General features: G+C 40.6%; 1 protein-coding gene across 6 annotated transcripts in view; it reads right to left on the reverse strand.

Moving 5' to 3' along the window:
- Window positions 1-25701, reverse strand: part of FAM114A1 (family with sequence similarity 114 member A1) — a 65883-nt gene that overhangs the window by 37149 nt on the left and 3033 nt on the right. For 3 of the 6 annotated variants that reach the window (XM_025290169.3, XM_025290168.3, XM_044945984.2), the window contains exons 2-3: window positions 20209-20564; window positions 8108-8195 (exon numbers count right to left, since the gene is read on the reverse strand). In XM_025290169.3, coding sequence (XP_025145954.3) covers window positions 8108-8195; window positions 20209-20556 — 436 coding nt within the window. In that variant the 5' untranslated portion in view covers window positions 20557-20564. Of the gene's footprint in view, window positions 1-8107; window positions 8196-20208; window positions 20565-23219; window positions 23296-25701 lie in introns of those variants that run through there. The other 3 variants (XM_044945986.2, XM_044945985.2, XM_025290171.3) reach the window with 2 other exon arrangements.

Below are 25701 nucleotides of genomic sequence, written 5' to 3' on the forward strand. Positions count from 1 at the left end.
GCTCTTAGGATCATTTCTGTTCAGGCATGGATCCCAAGACACTGTGTGGTGCTGTCTTCCACCTTCAGTTTAATTTTTTTTCTCAAAAATTTTTGCCAGTCTCGCTTCTTATGATTTCCACCAAGATCAAACCCCTTTGAAGGGAAGTCTCCCCTCTTTCTGGAAGATGAAAATAATTTGTTGTTGGTGGGAGGGTCTCTCTGACCAAGTGGTAAGTTAGGGGAGCAACAGCAGTTTCATGCCAGCACCCTGGATGACTGGGTGGCCCTGAGAGTACTTCCACTGGTCCCACATGATAAAGGGTCCCCAGCGAGGGCAGCAGCTAACTTGTTCAGAAGGCTCTCGCCTTTTAGATTGCTTTAATTCTAACATAACATTTCCTTCTTTTTCATTTTATTTTTTTCTTTTTCTTTTAAAAGGTGAATGTGTAAAAAAAAAAATCTATAAAAAATGCCATAATCTCATTCCTTTAAGATTTCTGGTTGATTTTTTAAAAAATAGATACTTATAATGTTAGCAAAATCAGATTATAAAAACACAGACAATAGAAGGTGGGCTAGCCTCTTTTTCCCTAGACAACATCCATTGACCTAACAGGTAATAGAGTCTATGAACTTACAAATGCCTATGAAATGATTTTGGAGGAGGGCATGGCAACCCACTCCAGTATTCTTGCCCAGAGAATCCCACAGACAGAGGAGCCTGGTGGGCTGTAGACCATAGCGTTGCAAAGAGTTGGATGCGACTGAAGCAACTTAGTACATGTGAAAGAATTTAAGACCTGAAAAAGTATTGGTCCTAAAAGACAATGAAGAAAATTTATAAATTAAAAATTAAATAATGTTTACTTACATGTATTAAAAAATGGAATATTAGTCAACTGGTCAACTACAGTTCAAGTAAATTTAACTCTTCTGTAGTTATATATACATTATATATTTAATGAAGGGTGTGGATGTGTTTTATTATTGTGATATGAGAGGGACTTCCAAGGAGGAGTGCCAGGGGCTCTTAAAAACTTAAAGTAAGTGGCCCTGTCTTCCTTAACCTTACCCCCAGACCCTGTTCCCTTTTAAAGATAACAAGTCCAATTTGTTTTTTGCTGATTCCTTTCAGCAACAAGTTTTTAAAGGCACATTCTTATATATAAGTGTCCCAGACCTGGCTTCACCATAGACACTGGGGTCTCAGCTCAGCAGATGGTGGTGGAGGCTGTGTGTGCTGCTGGGATTCTGGTGTTTGTTCTCTCCTGCTGATGGTCCTTGGCTCAACACCTTGCTTTGCAATGCCCTTTGCCAGAGGGCACTGGCTCCCTCAAGACTATACTATAGGGACTAGTCAGTGAGGGAGCTGGTGATATAAAATCCTGGCCCTGTGCATTAATAGAGGACATCTCTGAAGAGTCACCCCAACCCTCAAGCTTCCTATGGGATGGGCTGCAACTGCATCATTGTTCATCTTCTCCCAAAGCCCTGTTCTTTTTCATTTTTTTTAAAAAAGAAACTTTTCTTTTTATTTATTTATTATTTTTGGTTGTGCTGGGTCTTTGTTGCTGCAAGGGCTTTTCTCTAGTTGTGGCAAGTGGGACCTGCTCTCTAGTTGCAGTGCTCAGGCTTCTCATTGTGGTGGCTTCTCTCGTGGCAGAGCATGGGCTCTGAGGCACACAGGCTCAGTAGCTGTGGCTTGCGGGCTCTGGGGCACAAGCTCAACGGTTGTGGCGCACAGGTTTAGTTGCTCCATGGTATGTAGGATCTTCCCAGATCAGGGATCGAACTCTTGTCTCCTGCATTGGCAGGAGCCACCAGGGAAGCCCCCAAAGCCCAGTTCTGCTTTCCCAGTCCTTCACTGTCTTTGCAAGGCTTGCTCCTGAGAGCCCTTCCCAGTAAAACTCCAGTACACTCATTCTTGCCTCAGTCTCTCCCCTGAGCATCCAACTGGGGACACTGACCTATCTCATTCTCTTTAATGGTTATGTAGAACATTTCACAGAATGACTCTGTCATGTTTCACATTCTGTACGGATGGATACACGAGTAGTTTCTGGTTTTTCTTATATTCTTGATGGAATCCCTTATTTTTTCAGGTCTTCGCTCAAATATCACCTCATTAAGATCTACCCCTCACCACTCTTTAACCTGTACTCCTGACTTTATATTTTTCAAAGACTTCCCACTCTATAACCCTCTGTATAATTTTCCTACTCAGCATGTGCATTGCTTATTGTCCACATCCTTCCACTAGTCTGTAAGCTCTACTACAGGGTCTTCTCTTACTTGCTCACTACTTTATCTCAAGTGTCTAGAATAGTGCCTGGCATGGTAACTATTTGATGAGTATATTCCATATTGAACATCTTTACACATTTATCTTAATAAACGTTTGTAAAGAGTCAACACCGGGGCTGCTGGATAGAAGGCTCATGAATTTAGGATTTCATCTGTAGTGCTAATTGCTCTTCTGAGGGTTACACCAATTTCTACTCTTCTTCAGGTGAATTTTGGAAATAGAACAATTTAAAAGTATTAACTGCCTTTCAGACTCTACTATCAATGAATTCAAGATATTATAAACAGTTGTGAGAAGTAGCTGTTTAGAAAAACACACAGATGGTATTGCTGCACTCAACATGAAGCAAACTTCATGGCAGTAAACTTCATGGCAGAAAAAGTGGAGCCTGTCAACCTTCCTTTCGGGAAAGTCTTCTCTCTCCATTATGCTGGTAGATGTCCAGTCTGTAATCACATATTCACTTCTCTTTGGGATCAAAATCTACAAAAAGAGTTTCTGAACTCACAGTGTTTGCTTTGCCACCACACAGGAATTCATTAATCCCTGGGCCCTATTCATAGTTTGAAAGGATTGTGAACAAACTCCAAGCATTAATCCTATGATCTTTTGTATTGAATTTTGAGAACTGTCACATCATCAGCAATATCACCTTTAAAACGAATCCATGTGATACGGAGAGTGAAAAACCTGGCAAAGGGTTCTTACTGTAGCGTCATTCTGACAAGTTTGCCGTTCTCTGTGATAAACACTGTCATTACTTCTGACAGTGCTGGTAGAAGGTGTTCATGAAAACGTGCAGAAGGAAAACGCCACGTAACTCACGAGTGGATAGGGAAGGAGAACAATGATAACTTTGAAAAGGTAAACATACAGATCAGCTCTCCCTTGCCCTTCTCAGGTACCCTAGCATAAAGGTGTTGAGACTCATAAAACTGTCAAAACTACAATTTTAAACAAACAGGTCGGCCTTTTGTAGTATCTGGAAATAAGTTGCTCTATTCTACTACAGAATTTTTACCTTGGCATATTTGTATATGTCTCAGCATTGTTGACTTTCATTTTGGTTACTAGTCTATCACTTAGCAATATATTCTACACATAAATCAAGTCTCTATGGTGCTTGTGGAAAATCACATCTATTTCTCACAATAGTACTTTGAAATTATCATAAAATCTTTTTCTTCTTTTTTTTTTCCTTACATTTTCCTTCTGCCTCTGTTTTCTGCCTGGATCTTAAATAATAACCATTTTCATTGCATTTTATGAATTCATCCAAAGGCATGGGTGGCAGCTGATCAAGTCTTCTTAGAATGTGATTAATAGTGTGGCTGTAAATGGAACCAACACAGGAGTTATGGCCTCTCCAAAAACAATTGTTGGCTGAGAGATGTCTGATTTTATATAAGCATTGGGAAGGTTGCTTTTTCATTTCCTCGTAATCTTGGGGGTCAAAGTACTGAGTCAAAAGATAAAAGTATAAAAATACAGTGTAGAAAAAGTCAATTTTCTATATTTTTCTACTCAGCACAGTGGTTACAAATATCTTTCTCTTGCTACATGGAACCAGTCTATGGAATCATTATATTTCACAAGTTGGAGGGAATCTTAGAATTTCTCAAGTCGTTCCACACATACTTTTCCAAGTAAGGAAGCTGAGCCTATAGAGGCTCAGTGCATAGTGAAGCTAGTTAGTGACACTTATTTGTGATCACAAGTTAGTGGCAGTCGGGATCAGGGCTCTCAGGTTTTATGAGTCTTGATACAATGAATTTTCCAAGAAAGAACCACCTCTAAATCTTTCCATTCTTTAATTACTCTCTTGCCGACTCTTAAACAGCTCTAACAATTGTGCCTGCAGTTTTTCAACAACTGTAACAGTACTGGTTTCTATTTGTAATGCTCAATCGACAGCTCTGAATTTCATTAGGGACTTTGTGTCTTGTACAGTTTTAGCTGCTACTGGAATTACCCTGAGGGTAACATGAGGTTTCTGAGTAGCAATCAATTGCAATAGAAGGTGTGGTTATTTTCTTCCTTTATTTTCCACAGGCAATTTATAAACCTTCAAGAGCTTGTTGGCTGTTGCGAGTGCTCTGTTTTCCAGTAAGTTTCTTTGCCCTGTGATAATAAACTTACACTTCTCCACTTGTGGGACACATGATCCCTGTTACCTTTGGGGAATCAAATCACCAGTCACCTCCACTGCTTGTTTCCAGCCTTGGGAACCTATGACTTCAGCCTTCCCTCATGCTACAAGTTTTAGTTCTCCACCAGGTCCACAAAAATATTTATCTTAAAGTATGCATTGCTATCATTTTAGCCACTATTCCTTTGTAAAGTTACAGTCCATCTTAATCAGAAATCCCCAAAATACACCTTGTGAATGAGTTAGGGATGGTATTCAACTATCTTGCTACTGCATTCATTCGGGTTGTGATGACCAGTGATGATGAACACAGTCTCTACTTCTCTAAAGATGGCTCCAGTTTGTCCAATGGGACCTTTAGAGTATCGATATTTCAAAATTTATTTGCTCTCCCTCATATGCCCTTTGGTTGTTGTGGGTACAAACAAGAGGAAAACGCCAAGATTTAAATGCTTTTCAAAATTCTAGCATGTAGCTAGAGCCATTAAAAAATATTAAGATTCTGGAATTGGTGGTGTAACTGTTAAGAATTTCAACCAGAAAAGGGAGGTGTGGTAGGTAGAACTGAGAGATCACTTCCAAGATTCTCACCCCTGGCATATACACCCATGTCTCCCCACGACCACCAATTTGAGGGTGGTGGTTGTCGTTCAGTCACTGAGTCATATCTGATTCTTTGCAACCCCATGAACTCTAGGCTCCTCTGTCCTCCACTATCTCCCAGAGTTTTCTCAAATTCATGTCCACTGAGTCAGTGATACCATCCAACCATCTCATCCTCTGCCACCCTCTTCTCCTTTTGCCTTCAATCTCTCCCAGCATCAGGGTCTTTTCCAATGAATCGGCTCTTTGTATCAGGAAGCCAAAATATTACAGCTTCAGCTTCAGCACTGGTCCTTTAAATTAATATTCAGGGTTGATTTCCTTTATGATTGACTGGTTTGATCTTGCTGTCCAAGGGACTCTCAAGAGTCTTCTCCAGCACAATTTGAAAGCATTAGTTCTTCAGCGCCCAGTCTTCTTTATGATCCAGCTCTCCCATTCGAAAAAGAAATTGCAACCCATTCCAGTATTCTTGCCTGGAGAATCCCATGGACAGAGGACTGGTGGGCTACAGTCCATACGGTTGCAAAGAATTGGACACAACTGAAGCAACTCAGCATCAGCACTGGAAAAACCATAGCTTTGAGTATACTGACCTTCATTGGCAAAGCAATATCTCTACTTTTTAATATGCTGTCTAGGTTTGTCATAGTTTTCCTTCTAGGGAACAAGAGACTTTTGAGAGTGAACAGGATTGTGAATATGATGGGATTCACTCCCATAATTCAGTTCAATTCAGTCGCTCAGTCGGGTGCGACTCTTTGTGACCCCCATGGACTGCCAGCGCAGTAGCTGCAGGAGTTGTCAGTTCAATCCCTGGGTCAGGAAGTTCTGGACACCATTGTAACTGGAAGCACCCAAAACATTATACTGTTTTATGACATAAAGCATGAAGAGAGTGGTATAACTTGGTGATCAAGTAATACACTGTTCCATGACATCACAATTTCAGAAACTTTTAGACTCCAAATTTTTAGTTTTGGTTCAGAAAGCATGCCAGTCCTGAGTACTGTCAGTGGCAAGATCCATTTGGGAGTCACTGAAAGCTCAAACATTTTCGCTAGAAAGCAAGATGCTTGCAGTGCCTGTCCTCACTCTAATAAGAGACTCTGCCCTGTTCAGAAAACAAAACAGGCTCCTCGACTTTAATCTGACTCATTTTTTCCATCTGCATATGTATTGGGTTGGCCAAAAAGTTCGTTTGTGTCTTTGGCCAACCCAAAGTATCCACAGTATACCTGGCCCTTCAATTAGCAAAAGAAAAAAAAAAAATCTGCTTTTCAGGCTCTCAGCAGAGAGCAATGTTTATTTGATCACCATCTACTCCTTGCCACAGCTCTCCTGATACTTGACAGGCATGGAATTAGGAGAATGCAATGAATCCATTCTTCCAGGCATCTAAATTCTATCAAATTAGATACCTGCCCCTTCAGCTGTCTGTGACCACGGTTCATTGGAGTAGGGCCAGAGACTACTGACTTAGGAGTAACAGTGAATTGGACCAATTCATGGCCCATCACAAGAGCCTCATGCCACAGACTATATGAGAACACCTGAGTTAGATGATCTGCAAGCGGTGTTACCTGTGGCTTCCTATGTTCTGCCTGTCAGTCTCCACCCTCAAGATGAAATGTCGAGGCTAGGTCATCTTAGACATGTTTATGCTATGTCTTCAGTGTTCATGAAGAGTATACACGAGAAATGGTCACATGAAGAATAACTGTGACAAATCTTCACTCATGAGGACACAGTCATTATGTTTTCTCTTAGTATAAGAGCCAATGCAGGACATTTCTTCAAAAATTTCATACAAAGAAAATAAAGTTATGTAAATATGCTGTCTTGTTTTATCATTCAATGAGAAAGACACTCTACTGGCAGCCAAAATAAAGTTATCTAAATAAGCTGTGCTGTGCTGTGCTGAGTCGCTCATCATATCCAACTCTTTGCAACCCCATGGACTGTAGCCCGCGAGGCTCCTCTGTCCATGGGGATTCTCCAGGCAAGAATACTAGAGTGTGTTGCCATGCCCTCCTCCAGGGGAATCTTCCCAACACAGGGTTTGAACCCAGGTCTCCTGCATTGCAGGTGGACTCGTTACCATCTGAGCCACCAGGGAAGCACAAGAATACTGGAGTGGGTAGCCTGTCTCTTCTACCGAGGGAATTCCCTGACCCAGGAGTCGAACTGGGGTCTCCCTCATTGCAGCAGATTCTTTACCAGCTGTGTTACCCGGGAAGCCCCTAAATAACGTAAGTCTTGTTTTATCATTCAGTGAGAAAGATAATCTACTGGCAGGCAAGAATCTCAGAGTTAAGGTCAATGTTCAATTATAGTAACTCTATTAGCCTTGATAAGTATCTTCTTCCTACCTGCATCTTTTCTATTTGTGTTTCAATATGCTGTGATGAATGCCTTTTTAGAGAGTAGCCTATTTGTATATTTTAAAACGTTCAAATGGATGATAAACAAAGCTTTAAGAACATATTATAAAAGCCCAAATCTTATATTCTAAGATGCAATATAATAAAATAGTTAAAAGCCATACTGTGCGGTTCAAAGCCCAATTCAGCTACTCTTGATTTTGGATAAAGTTTAACCTCTTTGTGATTCAGCTTCCTTATCTCTAAAATGGAGGAAATAAGAGTACCTCCTAATAGGGTTATTTTGAAGAATAAATGTATCAATATACAGGAAGCACTTGGTAAACACTAAAAACAATTTTCTCTTATTATCTCATGTGTGTGTGTGTGTGTGTGTGCTTAGTCCCTCAGTTATGTCCATCTCTCTGCAGCCTGCCAGGCTCTTCTGTCCATAGAATTTTCCAGGCAAGAATACAGGAGTGGGTTGCCATTTCCTCCTCCAGGGCATCTTCCCAACCCAGGGATTGAACCCACGTCTCCTGTGTGTCCTGAATTGGCAGGCGGATTCTTTATCACTGCACCACCTGGGAATCCCAAATATCTCATGAGGTAATGTTAAACTCTATCAGTACATGATATGATCAAAACGTCATATCCTATTTGGCCCCTGAACTTTATCCATTCAAACGCAATGTATAATGCTTACCCACTGTGGCAGATGCTGACGAGAGCAGAGATTTGCCCCAGGAGCCCCAGCCTGCCCATCCCCCTCCACGTGGAGAGGAATCCACAGCCTGTAAAAAACCAGATTAGCCACAAGGTCAGCAATTCGTTTATCCCTGGATGGGAAAATATCCATTCGTTTGAAACACAGAGAAGGTTAAACAAATCACCAACAGCCATATCTCACTGGATTATAGTTTATAAGGACCATAAAAAAATAAACCAATCCACGCTGCAATGTGTACTTTGGAATCAAACTGATGTGTAGTGGTGTTGGCATCTGAGGGCTTAAAGTGAGAAGGGAATTTGATGTCAACCAAGACCCAAATCTCCCATTATCTGGAAGACAGTGACAGGGCTGTGGAGGGGAGGGGAAGATTTAATACCTTTGGGCACAGAGTGACTTGAAAAACTCCAAAACAACCTTGACTCATGCAATTTTTTCCCCAGAACTAGAAAAAAATGTGCTCTTCAAGGTAGATAGAGTTAACTTTCAAATCTTTAGGGTGGTAGGAGGAGCTTTGGCATGGATGGTAGCAAGCAAGCTGTCTACAAAAGCATCAGTAAACTTGAAGATGTGGAGCAGCAACAGGAAGCCTTTTGAGGGAGACAACTTACAAGGTGTCCACCCCACTCACAATGACCCCTGGAACTGTATCTCTCACTGTCGGTGGGCACAGTTGATTCAAATTCTTTTTCCTACATATTTGGATTGGGACACAGATTCTTGTTCAGCTTGAATAGAAGATCCACCATGCAGACCAAGAATTAAGAGAAAGCAGAGTGAGCAGAATGAAGGAGATAAGCTCAGGGAAGCTGTCTGGATTCCAGGTAGTTTCTCAACCCCTGGTTCCTGTCTGTCTTCAAAGCTCTGTGGCTTTCCTACCTTTGGGTTCTATGTGATTCCAGCACAGTGTTTCTCTCTTTCTCTCAATATTTTTGTTCACTGATATATCCACAGAACATAGAAGAGGTCATGGTGTAAATGAGTGCTTATTTATTTATTCAACAGCTAAATTTAGCTGTTGAATAAATGACTGAAATTCATCGATTTTCTCAGGTGTGTAATAGTTTCTGTAACTTGTGACCAATGCATCCTGACTCAAAAAAAAAAAAAGAATCACCCCTCTCCCTTAATATCCAGGAATACATTTTACAAAATGAGGCAAAAATACATTAGGTGGTAGAGAATTACAGAGATTTCATTCCAAGAAAAGAAAGGAAGAAGTTAAGGAGGAAGTGAAAAATTCCTACAGAGTTTGTAGATTCTACAACTTTTGACCCAAGGCTGGTCCATCATCCTCCCCAACTACTTTCCCCCCGCAGTCTTCCACCCTTTCAGATAAGAGCAGCCATGTGAAACAGCTTTGACCAATGAGATATAAATGAGAAAGGGTTCACTGTCATGATAAATTATACAGTTACAGCTGGTGGCAACTCTCCCCTCTCCTTTTAACCCAGTGCTCAAAACTGAAGCAGCCATTTTTGCTGCCTTAAGGGACAGGCCAGGGAATCACACTAGTTCTGGCCCTGGTGGGCTACTAAACAAATGAGTTATTGCTTATCGCCATTCTGTTAAATGAGAAATTTAAAAAAAAATCACTATTTTGTAAGCCATTATATGTTAAATTTTAGTTGAGCTTTCCTGATGGCTCAGATGGTAAAGAATCTGCCTGCAATGCAGATTCGATCCCAAATGCTATTCCTAACTGATTCACTTAATTAATATCAAACACCATCCATCAGTGTAGACTACTGGTTAAGTGTAAACATTATGCAATTAAATTGCTTGGGTTTGACTCTAGGCTCTACCATTTTGGACGAGTAAATTACTCAAGTCTTTTAAAGTCATCATCGACATTACAAAATGCAGCCATGAGTATAAGAACCAATAACCTCATAGGTTTATTGTGAAAATAAAAATAATTCACATAAAGCTGTGAGCATAGTGCTAACACATAATAAATACTCTAGAAATGTTAACTGTTAATAATAATTAACTACAGTTTTAACACTAAGAAGCAAAAAGCTATGAAAGTTGGCTGACATTTTTTTTTCTGTTTGGAAACAATGAGAAGCTTGTTAACGTGAACGGAAATACTCAAGATTCATGACAGTCTGCTTTCATTTTTGGAGTCTACATTGATTTACTTCACTTGAGCAATGAAGCCAGTGGCAATTTTATACCATGATGAAGACAGATGTAAGTTGGTGATTAATATAATTCTTTCATGGGATAAATCACTACCTATGTGATTAGGGAAAGTTAATACACTTAAGGGTGACAGCTTCTGACTCAAATTTACAATACTTAATATGTTCTGACAGCTGGTAATTGACTAGCAAATGGAAATAAATGTTAAATGAGTCTAGAACTTTTTGCAGTATAAGTGACTACTTCAATTGCTTTATTAATAAAGCTTCTTTGACATTGAGCTGTGACTTCTTGATCAGCTACAAAGAATGGCAAATACTCAAATAACAAAATGTGTACATTTAACATAAAAGCCATATAAACTGTTTGACATGGATTATAAATATATCCAGTGGAGTACTGTCTCCACTTTAAGTGGCTTTAATGTCACATGCTTATGAGACTATAAAGTAGGCAGCATGGATCTACTCAGGTATCCCATTTTCATATATGAAAAATTTAAAGTTTTCTCCTCATCCTCACCCATGTAACTCCCACCTCCTTTAACAGACGACTTTATATCCTAATCCATAGAGAAAATAGAAGCCATCTGATAAGAACTCTGTCAACTTCCTGCCCCCTCCCCCTAAACTCTCAGAAGAATAAGAGTCATATTGTAACAGCAAATCAGACTTGGCTTGATCAGGAGGGATCTCCAAAACTCAACTGGAGATCACTGATACATCTATAAGTGTTGTGTGCACCTAAGAAGATGAAAGAGTGCAAGATTCTACCAAGTTCCAAGTTCTTTAAATAGAAAAGACATTTAGATATCGGGTATTCCATTTAAAGGTCTTTATCGTTAAATAGAAAATTCATTTATTTATTTTTAAGTTATCAAGTAGAAAAATATGTATACATCTTAGAATTCCATTAAATTCAAAGGTTTTCAGCACTTAAGATAGAAAATATATGTACCTCTTTTAAAAGATAAAGACCAACCTGATAGTCCTATTTCCTTTACTAGATTAAGATTTAGAGACTATGTATAGAGCTTTGGTCTTGGGATATGGACAGAAGAAGTTGTGAGACCAAACCCTCTTTAAGTTTTGTAACTCATGACACAGCTGTTCTAAGGAGGGGCTCAGTGTGACATTTGGGAGGATGTAAATTGCTCAGATGCCAGCACCTCTGTTAAAATATTTGCTAAAAAATGGCCTCAGTTGTTCCCAAGGAATTTTCTTTCTTGGTTAGTATGCATCATTCAACTCCAGGGAGATTTCAAATTAAGTATCGAAAGGTTTTAAAGCATGAAAGTCATACAATTAATCATTTTGTGCATATTTCTTCTTTTCTGTACTACTGATGCTTAAAGGAATTTGAATGATTAGAGTGACAATGTTTTGAAAATCAATTAAAAATGAATAATTGAATTATCAGACTTCTGATTTTTAAGTTGAAATGTACCTAAATTTATGCATAATGTTTGAAGTCAAGTGGGCCTTAGGAAGCATCACTATGAACAAAGCTAGTGGAGGTGATAGAATTCCAGTTGAGCTATTTCAAATCCTAAACGGTGATGCTGTGAAAGTGCTGCACTCAATATGCCAGCAAATTTGGAAAACTCGGCAGTGGTCACAGGACTGGAAAAGGTCAGTTTGTATTCCAATCCCAAAGAAAGTCAATGCCAAAGAATGTTCAAACTACTGCACAACTACACTCATCTCACATGCTAGCGAAGTAATGCTCAAAATTCTCCAAGCCAGGTTTCAACAGTATGTGAACTGTGAACTTCCAGATGTTCAAGCTGGTTTTAGAAAAGGCAGAGGAACCAGAGATCAAATTGCCAACATCTGCTGATCATCGAAAAAGCAAGAGAGTTCCAGAAAAACATCTACTTCTGCTTTATTGACTATGCCAAAGCCTTTGCCTGTGTGGATCACAACAAACTGTGGAAAATTCTTAAAGAGATGGGAATACCAGACCACCTTACTTGCCTCCTGAAAAATCTATATGCAGGTCAAGAAGCAACAGTTAAAATTGGACATGGAACAACAGACTGGTTCCAAACCAGAAAAGGAGTATGTCAAGGCTGCAATTGACACCCTGCTTATTTAACTTATATGCAGAGTACATTATGAGAAGTGTGGGGCTGGATGAAACACAAGATTGCCAGGAGAAATATCAACAACCTCAGATATGCAGATGACACCACCCTTACGGCAGAAAGTGAAGAAGAACTAAAGAGCCTCTTAATCAAAGTGAAAGAGGAGAGTGAAAAAGTTGTCTTAAAACTCAGCATTCAGAAAACTAAGATCATAGCATGCGGTCCCATCACTTCATGGGAAATAGATGGGGAAATAATGGAAACAGTGATAGGCTTTATTTTTTGGGGCTCCAAAATCACTGCAGATGGTGATTGCAAGCCATGAAATTAAAAGATGCTTGCTCTTTGGAAGAAAAACTATGACCAACCTAGACAGCATATTAAAAAGCAGAGACATTAATTTGCCAACAAAGGTTTGTCTAGTCAAAGCTATGGTTTTTCCAGTAGTCCTGTATGGACGTGAGAGTTGGATCATAAAGAAAGCTGAGAGCCAAAGAATTGATGCTTTTGAACTGTGGTGTTCGAGAAGACTTTTGAGAGTCCCTTGGACTGCAAGGAGATCCAACCAGTCCATCCTAAAAGAAATCAGTCCTGAATATTCACTAGAAGGACTGATGTTGAAGCTGAAACTCCAATATTTTGGCCACCTGATGCGAAGAACTGACTCATTGGAAAAGATCCTGATGCTGGGAAAGATTGAAGGCAGGAGGAGAAGGGGACGACAGATGTAGAGATGGTTGGATGGTATCACTGACTCGATGGACATGAGTTTGTGTTAAGCTCTAGGAGTTGGTGATGGACAGGAAAGCCTGGCGTGCTGCAGTCCATGAGGCTGCAAAGAGTTGGACACGACTGAGTGACTGAACTGAACTGATGGAACCTAAGGGGTCATTCAGTCCACTCTATAAATTTAAGATTTACAACAATTCTTAAGTACTCAGCAAGATCTTGTTTAAGTAGGTAAATGAGGTACTTAAAAAGTAGATAGAGTATATTAAATTTATAGATGTAGATAAAAAATATTTGACCATGTTTAAGTTGGCATAAAGGACCAAGCATTAGTCAAAAGCCCCTTGAACATGAGTGTTCAATTATGCTAGACTTCTAAATAGAGTAAGATTTGTGAGATGAATACTATGGAGAATTGACATTTTGATTCTATAACCTTAATAAATTGAATACTAATTGTTCAAACCAAGTTGAAAGTCTGAGTAGTGTTTTTTTATGGACAAAACACTGGCCTATATCAAAACCCCATTTCAACACAAGTCTAACTTTACTGTATCCCCCACTCACAATTACTTCTTTCCCTTCTATCATAATGGAAGTGGTATCTTCCTCTTGGTTGTAATTATCACCGCCATCTGATCTCCTCTGGGCCTGGGAAGGTTGGTTTCCCTTTTCTTCTGGCTTTTCAACCTTTCTCTACTGGCTGCTTCCCACATTTAATTATGTGCACCATCCTCCATCTTAAAATAAGCAAATGAAAATCATGATGACAAAATTTTTTTTTTTTCCAACTTGTCTGGTTTCTGTTCCATGTGTTTCTTTCTTCTTTACCTCTTAAAAAAGGTGCCTACCTTCTGAATCCACTCCCTCCACCCACCACAGTGACTCTTCCATGGTCACTGTTTCATGAAACCATCCTTATCAAGATCACAAGGGCTCCCTCATGGTCAGAGCTATGGATTCATTATAGTCACTTTATTTCTTGACCTCTCAGTAGCACCAGAAGCTTAACCACTTTTCAATCCTTAAAAGATTCTGTTCTCGTGACCTGGCTCCCATGCCCTATCTTCTTACTCTTGCTTTTTTTGTCTATCCCTTATCATGATGATTTCAGTTTACTTTATAAAGTTTCCACACATATTGTGGGAGCTCCTTAAGTTGCAACCCAACTGCTTCAAGCATTCCAATAAAGTACACATAGTCCAGGTGGTCAGCTGGTATCCTAATCAGGAAAGCCATACTCCAGAGGCAGCTATAATGAGCACTTCTATTATTCACATCTCTATTAACATCTGAGGCTTTGCAAATTAGCATACTGAATTACAGACATGGGCTTTAACTGGTAAACATGGTAGACTGGTAACTAGCATTTTGAATATCTGAAAGGGGTTCTATCTAGATTGTGAAATTAAAGGTATTCAACACTAGTTGGTGATTAAATATATTTTAGAGCCTTTTCCTACCTTTACATGAAGAGGGTAAAAGAAAGGATTTTACCCTTTCTAAGTGGTCTTCTATTCATCTCTGAACTCTGGAGAATTCTGGTTTCTCAATGCCAAGTATAAAGGACGAAATCTCTGCTCCTAGATTTCTAGGCATTTGCCTTGAATGAACCTTTCACTTGGAGTAGTGGTCAAGGCATGTAAAAGGTCAGATCAACGGAACATTCTCAAGTCTACATAAGATTTCATGAACTATTTTAAACATTTTTGTTAATTAATGTTTAATTAAAAAATGTCAGTGTGGTATAACATGATTTGAAATTTAATTTATAGAATGAACTTTACTGGCAACCACAACCTATCAAACAGACTCTAAGAGCTGTCGATGACCAAATTGACTTAGAAACATAGACTTCAGGGCCAGGTCCCCGGCCTCTGATTTTATTTATATATAACACCTGGGCAATCTGACCCACTCCCATTAACACCCAATGGCTAATGTCCTCCAAATCTCTCCCCACCACCTCCCCTGGGCTCCAGACCACTATAATCAACTATCCACAAAATATCTTCACAAGGATGTCTCATGGTATGTCCCATACTGAGCTCACCATGTTCTCAATCTCACCTGAATCCTCAACTAGTTCTTCTGTGTACCAATATTAGTGATTCCCAAACACTGGTCCACAGTCTGACACTAAGAGTATTACCTGGGGGAACTTACCAAAAATACAGTGTCTTAGCTTCCACTGTGATCTTTTAAAGAATAAGAACCTTTCAGGGTAGATCCCAGGAATCCAAACTTCTAACAAACTTCCCCAGTGATTATAACACACCACCAGATTTATGAAGCACTGTCCAATGCAACTGAGCTTCCGAGGTGGCACAGTGGTAAAGAATCTGTCTGCCAGTGCAGGAACCACAGGTTTGATCCCTGGGTCAGGAAGATCCCCTGAAGGAGGAAATGGCACCCCACTCCAGTATTCTTGCCTGGGAAATCCCATGGACAGAGAAGCCTGATACAGTCCATGGGGTTGCAGAGTCGGACATGACTGAGAGACTAAGCACGAATGCTGCTGCTGCTGCTAAGTTGCTTCAGTCGTGTCCAACTCTGTGCGACCCCACAGAGGGCAGCCCACCAGGCTCCCCTGTCCCTGGGATTCTCCAGGCAAGAACACTGGGGTGGGTTGCCATTTCCTTCTCCAATGCATGAAAGTGAAAAATGAAAGTGAAGTCGTTCAGTCGTGTCCGACTCTTTGTGACCCCATGGACTGCAGCTTACAAGGCTCCTCCATCCATGGGATTTTCCAGGCAAGAGTACTGGAGTGGGGTGCCATCACCTTCTCCGAAGCATGCATATGCACGTCCAATACAAGCAAAATGTAACAGCTACCATCTGGTTGCTCAAGTGAAAAATCAGATGTCTTCACGTGGAGAGTCATAAAAAAGAAACACTCCAACCGAACTGGAGCAAACTCTACTCACTCATTTAAGAGGCAAAAATCTGTCATCAGCAGATCTTGGCCTATGTTCTCTCATTTTTGTCTCTGTTGATAGCAATTTTACTGTTCTTAAGCACCCTGCTTTTCCTTTTCTAGGGAGAGAACTAGTGAGTGGTAGTCTGTGTTTTTCTTTGAGTACTTTGAGTGGTAACATTGCATTCTTTACCTTCTTCATGATTGGCTTTTTAATGCATTGATATAGGACAGTAGGGATGAAACTTTTTTAGTCTGGGTAATATTTCTTAATGCTAAGAATTTAGGGAAATTTGAACTAGATTAGATCTTTTAGGGGCTGATAGACTAGCACATGGGCGTCCCTCGTAGCTCGGAGGGTAAAGAATCTGTCTGCAATGCGGGAGACCTGGCTTTGATTCCCGTGTCAGGAAGATTCCCTGGAGAAGGGAATGGCTACCTACTCCAGTATTCTTGCCAGGAAACTCCATGGACAGAGGAGCTTGGCAGGCTATAATCCATGGGGTTGCAAAGAGTCAGACATGACTGAGTGACTTTGAGAGAGAGGGAGAGACTAGTACATAATAAGGTCCCACAAGATTTCTGGGAATAAATTTCATTCCAACCTAGCACCCACGACAAACATCTCTGAACTGAGGATGAAGACTTCACCAACTCCTTAAGATTGATCTGGGTGCTCCATCTCAGGCTTCCTTGTGCCTGGCCCATCTAGTATATATCTAGTACACTAAGACATACTATGAAGTGAAGTATTAGTTGCTCAGTTGTGTCCAAATCTTTGTGACCCCACGAACTGTAGCCCACTAGGTTTCTCTGTCCATGTGATTCTCCAGGCAAGAGTACTGGAGTGGATTGCTTCTCCAGAGGATTTTTCCGACCCAGGGATAGAACCTGGGTCTCCTGCATTGCCGGCAGATTCTTTACTGTTTGAGCTACAGGGAAGTCCAAGACATACTATAATTGCTTTCATATAACACTTCCTTCCCCAACTAGATGGGAGGCATCCTGAAGATAGTTACACTACCCAGCTTCTGGAGCATAATACATGGTGTCATGGGGCTGGTGAAGATTTAGACTCTAGTCCAACCTCCAAAGTTCAAGGGGGTCTGGGGACCATCTCTTAATGGATGTCGTGGTGTGGATTCCTGAAAGAAGCCTTAACTCAATGGTTTCTGAGTCTGTACATCAGAATGGATGACAAAGAGAAGGGGCCCTAAAGACAGAGATAGCTTCTCTGAGTGCATCAACTGTGATGGTGTGACCCTTCAAAGAAGACGTGCCAGCTGAGTAGCTGGCAGAACCACTGGCCCCAGAGTGCCTCCTGGTCACACCGTCCTGCCTGCCAAGTGATAGCTGCCATGCTGACTCAGGCAAAGGGGAAGCTCATAAGGTGAATTTTAAGGGCACCAAGACCCAAAGTAACTAGATACCACTTATAGAAAAAACATATACATTTAAACCCATTATCACAAAAATCTAGTGTGTCATAGAAGAAACGACTTCCTCAATGACTATTCTGCCAGGCTTTTTAAAAAAACAGGCATTTCCTCTTAGAAACTTTTTTTTAAGAGGTGATGAGATTCTCTTAAACTCAAATACATCTAGGACCAGACAGGCTTTTGAACTTTTCCTGAAGGACCTGTCATTCCTCAGCAGACCTGTGTTCAAGATCCAACCAACCAACATACAAATGAACTTTTGAATCAAGATTTTTTGCAGAATTCATTCTCTTCTGGATCAACAGAAAAATGGTTGTTTTCATCACCGCAAAAGAACTTCCTGTAAGTGTGCAATGAAGAACCAATAAAATAGAGCAAATGAACAATGCTTGAAGATGAAGCACCCAACTGAATTCTTCTAATATCAACTTAAGACAAAAGGATAAATTGCCAAGAGAGAGAGTAGAATCCCCTTTTCAAGTAATTATTAAGAAGAGACTATATCTATACCTAGTTAGAAGGTTTAAATGTAGCCTGGGTGAAAGAGATATGCTTTCCTCTCAAGGCCCTTCCAGCCACCTGTATTAGCTTTCTGTCTTTTTAGAACCAACATGCTCACAGGAATTCCTCCCACATCCTGCTTCTATCTGAGCTCCTGATGCAACGCTCCCCACCCCACGCGCCACCCCCCCAACACACACACACGCAGAGCCACGGCTGTAACTCTGTGGCCAGTTTCTGAACTTCCATTCAGATACTTTGTGAAGCTTCATGATAAGGAAATGCTCCTCTTTTCAAAGCTATCAGTAGGGGAGGGGAGGTACCGGGAGGGGAATGTCTGCCAGTTAGCTCTCTCTCTCTCTCTGTAGCATTAAGGAGGTTTACAAAGTGCTCTCAAACGCAGAATTCATTCAATTTGCTCAAAATGTAAGAAGATGGATGTGTAGGAGCATCCTGACTTTTTATTTTGCTATCTTTATTAGCAAACTTGTTATAACTTTTAGAAGTCTGAAACTGGCATGTATAATCTAGCCTTCATGAGCACACATATCATGACTCAATGAAGCTTTTATAGCTTCTTTGAATCATCTTCGGTCAGAATGTCATGGTTAAGATATATATTTTTTAATGTACAAAAGCATATATTAATAGTAGCAGTTACAATAACAACTGGGAACCAATGCGCCCCAGTAGAAAGACAGCATGGAAGGAACACAGGTTCCAAAGTCAGGCACACAGGTAAGTACAGGTAGAGGGCGTATTCTATTGGTTACATTTCTCTGGAGAATTCAGACTAATATCCACCCTGTCATCATTCTTTCTTCCCCACTCCCAATTATTTCTCAAAGCTCTCTCAGTGGTTGAAATGCTCAGCTAGAGCTGAGACTCCTCGATCTAGGAATTCATAATCCCTCAGGGGGTCCATGGATGGCTTTAAAGTATCTGTGATATCATGGAACTCATAAACAAAATTTTGCATGTATATTTACATAACTGATCCAAACTCCCAGCTGGTCCTCAGATCCTTTCCATGACATTCAGCAGAATGATCATTTGTTTTTGTTTAAACATCTCCAGTGATGGGAAAACCCTTCCTTTCATCTCATCTTAGAATAGTTCTGAGAGTCAATTTGAGGAAACTGAGGCCCAAGAAGTCTGCTTTTGAGTAAAAGAATCACAAAACATTAGTCAGAAGGATACCTCGTGGTCTTCATGGGCAAATTCTTCATTTTACAGAGGAAAAACTGAAGCACAGAGAAATTTGGTGTCCTGCCCAAACTAAGAGAGTTAATGATAGATGGGGGATGGAAGCCCAGCCGCCCAACTCCCCACTTAGCCTGCCTCCCTCCCTGCATACAGCAGAGTCACCTCAAGGAGGGGACGTGTGGGGCACATCTCAGGAGAGCAGGGCCCATCCCCCTACACTGTAGCATCCTTCTAGAAGGCAGGTTTGGAGGAGAGTGGCCCATCTCCTCAAGTCCTGCAGAGTGCCTCCCCACCCCTTCCGGTTCCCACGTGGATGGAGGAAAAGGTGTCAGGAAAACCCAGCTTGGTCATACTGATGTGGAATGAGGTAGTGACATGGAGATACTGGCCTACCATCCCCCAGAGAGTCAGGTGCAGGCGCTAAAGTGAAGCACAAGGGTGTTCTGCTGTGGTCTCCAGAAGGTGGTATGTGATGATAAAAGGGGAATCTGCAGGTTTCAGATCTTCAGAGTGGGTTTGTAAATATGCAGCAAAATTTAAGTGATGTTAAAGAAGCATTAACTTGTTTAGGGTGGAATTAGGTTCATTAATAATCTGGACTCGTTATATTCAATATTACAATATCGCTCACTTACTGAGTAGCTCCCTTCTGAGCTCACTTACTGAGTAGCTTAATATCTTACTGGGTTGCTTAAGATCTCTGAGCCTGATTGCCTCATCTATAACTTGGGGTTAATAATATCCAGCTTAGAACCTCAAGGAACTGTTGTATGGAGTGAATTACTTAACATATAGAGTAGTTAGGAGAGTGCCTGTTGTGTCCAATAATTTGGTGGTGGTTATTGTTAATAAAAATACAATCAACAAAATGAAAATATTAAAATGACCAATTATTCTCATATACACCTTTTCTCACCAAACAATACATCTCTGATGATAGAGGTAATGTCATAGTGTATACTGAATTCCCAATTCCTAACCTCACGGCTTGGCACAAATCTATGCCCATGGTAGGTATCAGTAAGAACTCGGTCAAATGAACCACTCCTACCGGATCACTCTGTTCTTTCAGGGGTATTTCGGATCCAGGTTCTGCCTCGAGGCTCACGGCATCAACACACTCAGTGAGGGCATCCTCAGTCACTTCTCCGTTGAGGGGTGGCTCCGTGGTGCCACGGTCTTTGGGCTCCTCAGCAAGTCCAGTGTCAGCAGTCTCTGCACCCTGAACAGCCTCATTTTCATGCACATCTCTTCTGGGATTCGCTGGCGTTAGCTCATTTGAAATTGCAGCTGAATCACAGTGCACTTCTGCATCTTTGGGTAAAGTATCACTGTTGGGCTTGTTGGTAATTTCTTCTTTGTCTCCAGAGGCTAACGTGTCATCGCCATTGTCAGACATTTTAATATCTGTTAACAGGATTACAAACAAACAACTTACTCTTTATCTGAATTATTAAATTTTAATTTGAAGCCCTGAATAATTAAATCTGGTGGAGGTAAGCTTTTTTCTACCAAGAAGAAACTTTATGCAACCTCTGTGTTGGCCGAATAATGGCCCCCCAAAATATCCATGTCATAATCCTTGGAATGTGACTTGGCTTCCTATGCAGTGAGGTCCTTATATCTTTATTTTAGACTAATGAAATTATCAGGCTTCCCAGGTGGCTCAGTGGTCAAGAATCTGCCTGCAATGCAGGAGATGCAGGACACACGGGTTCCATCCATGTTCACCTTGTGAATGTCACTTTATATGGCCAAAAGGACTTTGAAGATATGATTCAATTAAGAATCTTGGATTACCTGCATGGGTCTTAATTGAAATCACAAGTGTCCTTATCAGAGCAAGGCAGAGGGAGATCTGACTGCAAAGAGGAAAAGGTAATGTGATGACAGAAGCAGATTGGAGCGATGCACTCGGAAGATGAAGGAACAGACCACAGACCACAAGGAACACAGGTGGCCACTAGATGTTGGAAAGTCCAGGAAAACATTCTCCCTTCAGACTCTAGAACTGTAAGAGAATACATTTGTATTGCTATAAATCACTATGTTGGTTGTACTTTGTTGCAGTAGCAGTAGGAACTAATACAGACCTACAGTGCTATCTTTAAACTTTCATGGATCTTTCACCTGGCATGAGGAAATATGCATATAGGAACTAAGAGTATTATCTGTATCTATGAAAGTATTTATTTCATATGACTTAATTATATTTGTAGCCATAAGAATAAGCATGGAAAATACCTGAGGGCTTATTTAAAAATGCTTGACATTTAGTATTGCAATTTGGTCAGAAATTCAAATTGAAAAAAACATACATACACAGAAGTGTGCCTTGTTGGGTACAGCCCATGAAGGTCTGAGCTTTCTTTGGTCAATAGTTTAGATGGGGAAACACAAGGATGAAATGGAATAAAAAAGTGACATGTTAAGCCAAATGAGGAATGGAGCCATTACAAAATAAGACACAAAACAGAAACCTCTTTATGAAGCTTGTGAGTTATTGCTACCATGTACAACAGTGCAGGTCAATGGAACTTTCAGTGATGATGAAATGTTCTGTATTTATGATGGCAAATGTGGTAGCTAATAGTCACATATAGCTATCAGATACTTGAAATGTGGCTGGTGCAACGGAGGAACTAATTTTTAAATTTAATTTTAAATAATTTTAACTTAAATTTATATAGACATGTGTGGCTAGTGGCTACCTTATTGGATAACATATATTCAGAAGATAGTTCAAGATGATAATTTCCTTGTGTGTGTTTGCGTGTGTGTGTCTATGTTCAATCGAATCAGTCATGTCAACTCTTTGCAACCCTATGGACTACAGCCTACCATGCTCCTCTGTCCATGGGATTCTACAGGCAAGAATAGTGGAGTGGGTTGTCATGCCTTCCTCCTGGGGATCTTCCTGACCAGGAGTTGAACTCACGTCTCTTGCATTGCAGGCAGATTCTTTTATCATTGAACCACCTGGGAAGCCTGATAATTTCAGTAGTCTAAAAAAGAGATAATGACCTCACTATATAGGAAACCAAGTTGCAGGCTAATCAGTGGGTATTTTTGTTGACCTCGGTGTTTACCAACTGGTCAAATCTCTGGTCACTGTTAAAACCACAGTATGTGGGAAGCCATTTCACATCCTGGCCACATGATGACGGCGGTCAACTTACAATTCACAGGCACCTGCCAACCTTCTTGACCCTTCAAACAGTTGTTCCTTAAATCATCTAGCTATTTTCTTTTATCTCTCCCTTGGTGAATCTTGTTCCTTTCTCACACTTCTATGTTGGGACTCTCCAATACCTACCTCCATTCCACAAAGACAAAAAGTAGATTAGTGGCTTCTAGTGGCTGTCTGCAATGCGGGAGACCTGGGTTCGATCCCTGGGTTGGGAAGATCCCCTGGAGAAGGAAATAGCAACCCACTCCAGGATTCTTGCCTGGAGAATCTCATGGACAGAGGAGCCTGGTGGGCTACAGTCCACAGGGTCACAAAGAGTCGGACACGACTGAGAGACTTCACTTTCACTTTCAGTGGCTGAAAGGAGAGGGGATGAGTAATGACTGCTAATGAATGTGGATTTCTTTTGTGGGTGATCAAAATGTCCTAAAACTGAATAGTGGTAATGGCTATACAATTCTGTGAATATATTACATTCACAAAAGACTGTCAGGTGGCTGTTGGTTCAATATGTTGTTTTAACAAATTTAAGGCCCATTTAGAGTAACTGTCTCCTCTATATTTTGTTCCTCCTAACTGGATATAATTTTTCTTCCTCTGAACTCTCAGAGCGCTTTGCATCTATCTCAGTTCGGATGGTTACAATCATCTTTGATTAGAGTCGTTTGAGTGTTATCCTAATATGTTGTAAATACTATATGAAGACAAGAGTCTTCCTTATTTTGTCTTCATATTTTATACAGCACTTAACATGGTTTCTTGAACACTGTAGGAAACTCAACAAACATGTGTATTGAGTTATATTAATATTTTGGGGAAGATTTAAAATTAGAGTGTAATTTGAAATGAAAGTAAGCAGCAAATGCCTTTACCTCATTCGCTACTCAGGAGCTATCTTACAGCAAGTGGTTTCAAATGACCCATATTGTCTTTCCTCTGTTCCTTCACCTACAAGATAACTGGGTTAGAATGTCTCTTTTTAAACAAAAATACTTGAATTCTCTGATAACACAACTATAAACAAGTCTGCAGATGGGAAAGGCAAAGAATGCATCCTCCCCTTTGGCGGATACGTTAAGTTTCAGCTATTCAAGGTTGGAGATGGTGTGTCAGTAAGTATGGTCAATGCCTAGTTAAAGGAGTAAAGAGTGATTCTGGCTACCCTGCAGAAAAGGGATTGTTACTGTGGTTTATGGGAGAGGGATGAGATTGAGGGAGGGTAATTGAAAAGCTATTGTCATGTGGAAGCTTATAAAATTTTTGTGAAAACCAGTCAGGACTGGCCTGGACAGAGGTTGGCAAACTACAGCCAGGTGCCTAAATTTGCCTTCCCTCTGTTTTGGTAAATAAAGTTTTATTGGCACACAGACATGCTCACTTGTTTATATAACATCTGTGGGTTCTCGAGTACAACAGCAGAGGTGAAGAGTGGTGAGAGAGACCACATGGCCCCCAAAATTGCAAAGCCTAAAATAGTTACTATCTGGCCCTGTATAAAAACTGTTTGCTGACCCATGGTCTAGGACATTCCTTCACTGCCATGGCCTAGAGTTCTCCTAATTTACCCTTATCCTCACCTGGGTCCTAGGAGTACGAACATAAGGAGATTGAGCACATACTTGGACATCACTTATATTCCCCTTTTTGTGTTCATCAACATTTAGTCAAAGGCACTGATATTTTAATTTCTTTGTAAGATAATTTGAAAAACCTTACTATTAATCTGGATTATTAAGAAGTTCCAAACTATTTCACTTCTCTATCAGCAGGAACATGAGAATAAACCTGGTTATAATAAACATTTATGGGTGAATAAAAAGCATTAGAAACATTTTATATCTGCTTCACCTTAAATTGTTGTGATACTGTTCCTAGTGCTAAAATATTTCAGCACATACCATGGAACATCTACATGGATTAGTTTTATTTTATGCTCTGGGGGTGGCTGGTTAACATTTTAAATGTCCTATTAAGGAATATACTTTTCAAGGTCTTTAGTTACCATTTCAGATTCTGTAATGGACTGTTCACCTCGTGAGAGGATTCAAACATCCCTCTCTCTGAACACTATTTATCAGGGGGTACTATTAAAAGCTTCCCCAGTGGCTCAGATGGCAAAGAATCTGCCTGCAATGCAGGAGACCCAGGTTCAAACCCTGGGTTGGGAAGATTCCCTGGAGAAGGGAATGCCTACCCACTCCAGGTTTCTTGCCTGGAGGATCCATGGACAGAGGACCATGGGGGGGCTACAATCCATGGGGTCACAAAGAGGTGGACATGACTGAGCAACTAACACAATACACTATTAAAAGTATTTTTCACTGATAAAATGGAAATGGTGCTTAAACTGGATTGGCAAGAAATTCTGTACAGGTACTTTCTGCTCTTCCATTTCCAGGGCAAAGATTATACTGAATCCAGGAGCTACTGAGCTTTGCCCTAGAGTTTTTCTAGTTCTCTGCTCATTGCAGGAATACGTCAAAGCCTGATTACAGGGTTAGCTGAGTCCTGCCTCCAGGGCCGTCCTCACCCAAGGACTAAAAAGACAGAGAGCTAGAACTTCAAATATACAGCTTGTTCTTGTCAGCTAGAACTGACAAGAACAAGCTGTATATTTGAGCCTGGTTGCTAATATAAATGGGAGTGTGTGGCAGAACTCCTGAGAGTGGATTGTGGTTCTACAGTTGCACAGAGGAGCCTACCACTTTCACCCATCTCTGATGGCCAAACTGCCTTAGGTCAGGTCACCTCAACTGTGGAAAAATGACTGCAACAAAACCTGTCTTCCCTGTGGCTACTCTGTATCCAATTATCAACATGAAGCCATTCCTTCAGAAATACACGTGACATTCAGCTGTAAGGAGTTGAACCAATACTGTTAGGAGACATTTATGGACAATTTATTTCAGGAAGACTATATTTTTACATCTTTTCAAATAATCAAAATGGTCAGCCCTACTTTAGCTTCTCATTGTATGTGAACTTTTCTGTTACAAGTCCATATTTTCCCTGAATCTAAACCAAAAAAAGAAAGCTTCGTCCAGATCTTTTTTATTCTGGTAGACCTTGGTCTACTCTGGATGTTATGACAGGAGAGAGGTAGTCATTTTTAAAACAGTGCCCTTCCACCTGAAGTCATTACAAACTGTGTGTTCTAAGACACAGCTGTTCCTATGTAGGGACTGTTGGTGGCCGGGATGCACGCTGTGCGTCCTGGGTTGGCCCCCATCTCTGCCTGAAGCAGTCGGATTTAAACTTGCCCTGATTTATGGTTTGGAATGTTGACCATTACAGCCGTGTCCTGCGGCTTTGATGCTAGGGAGCCTCAACCCACAGAAACAAGGAAGTTTCTTC

This window comes from Bubalus bubalis, chromosome 7, assembly GCF_019923935.1.
Source record: "Bubalus bubalis isolate 160015118507 breed Murrah chromosome 7, NDDB_SH_1, whole genome shotgun sequence".
In the NCBI taxonomy this organism is placed as follows: Eukaryota; Metazoa; Chordata; class Mammalia; order Artiodactyla; family Bovidae; genus Bubalus; species Bubalus bubalis.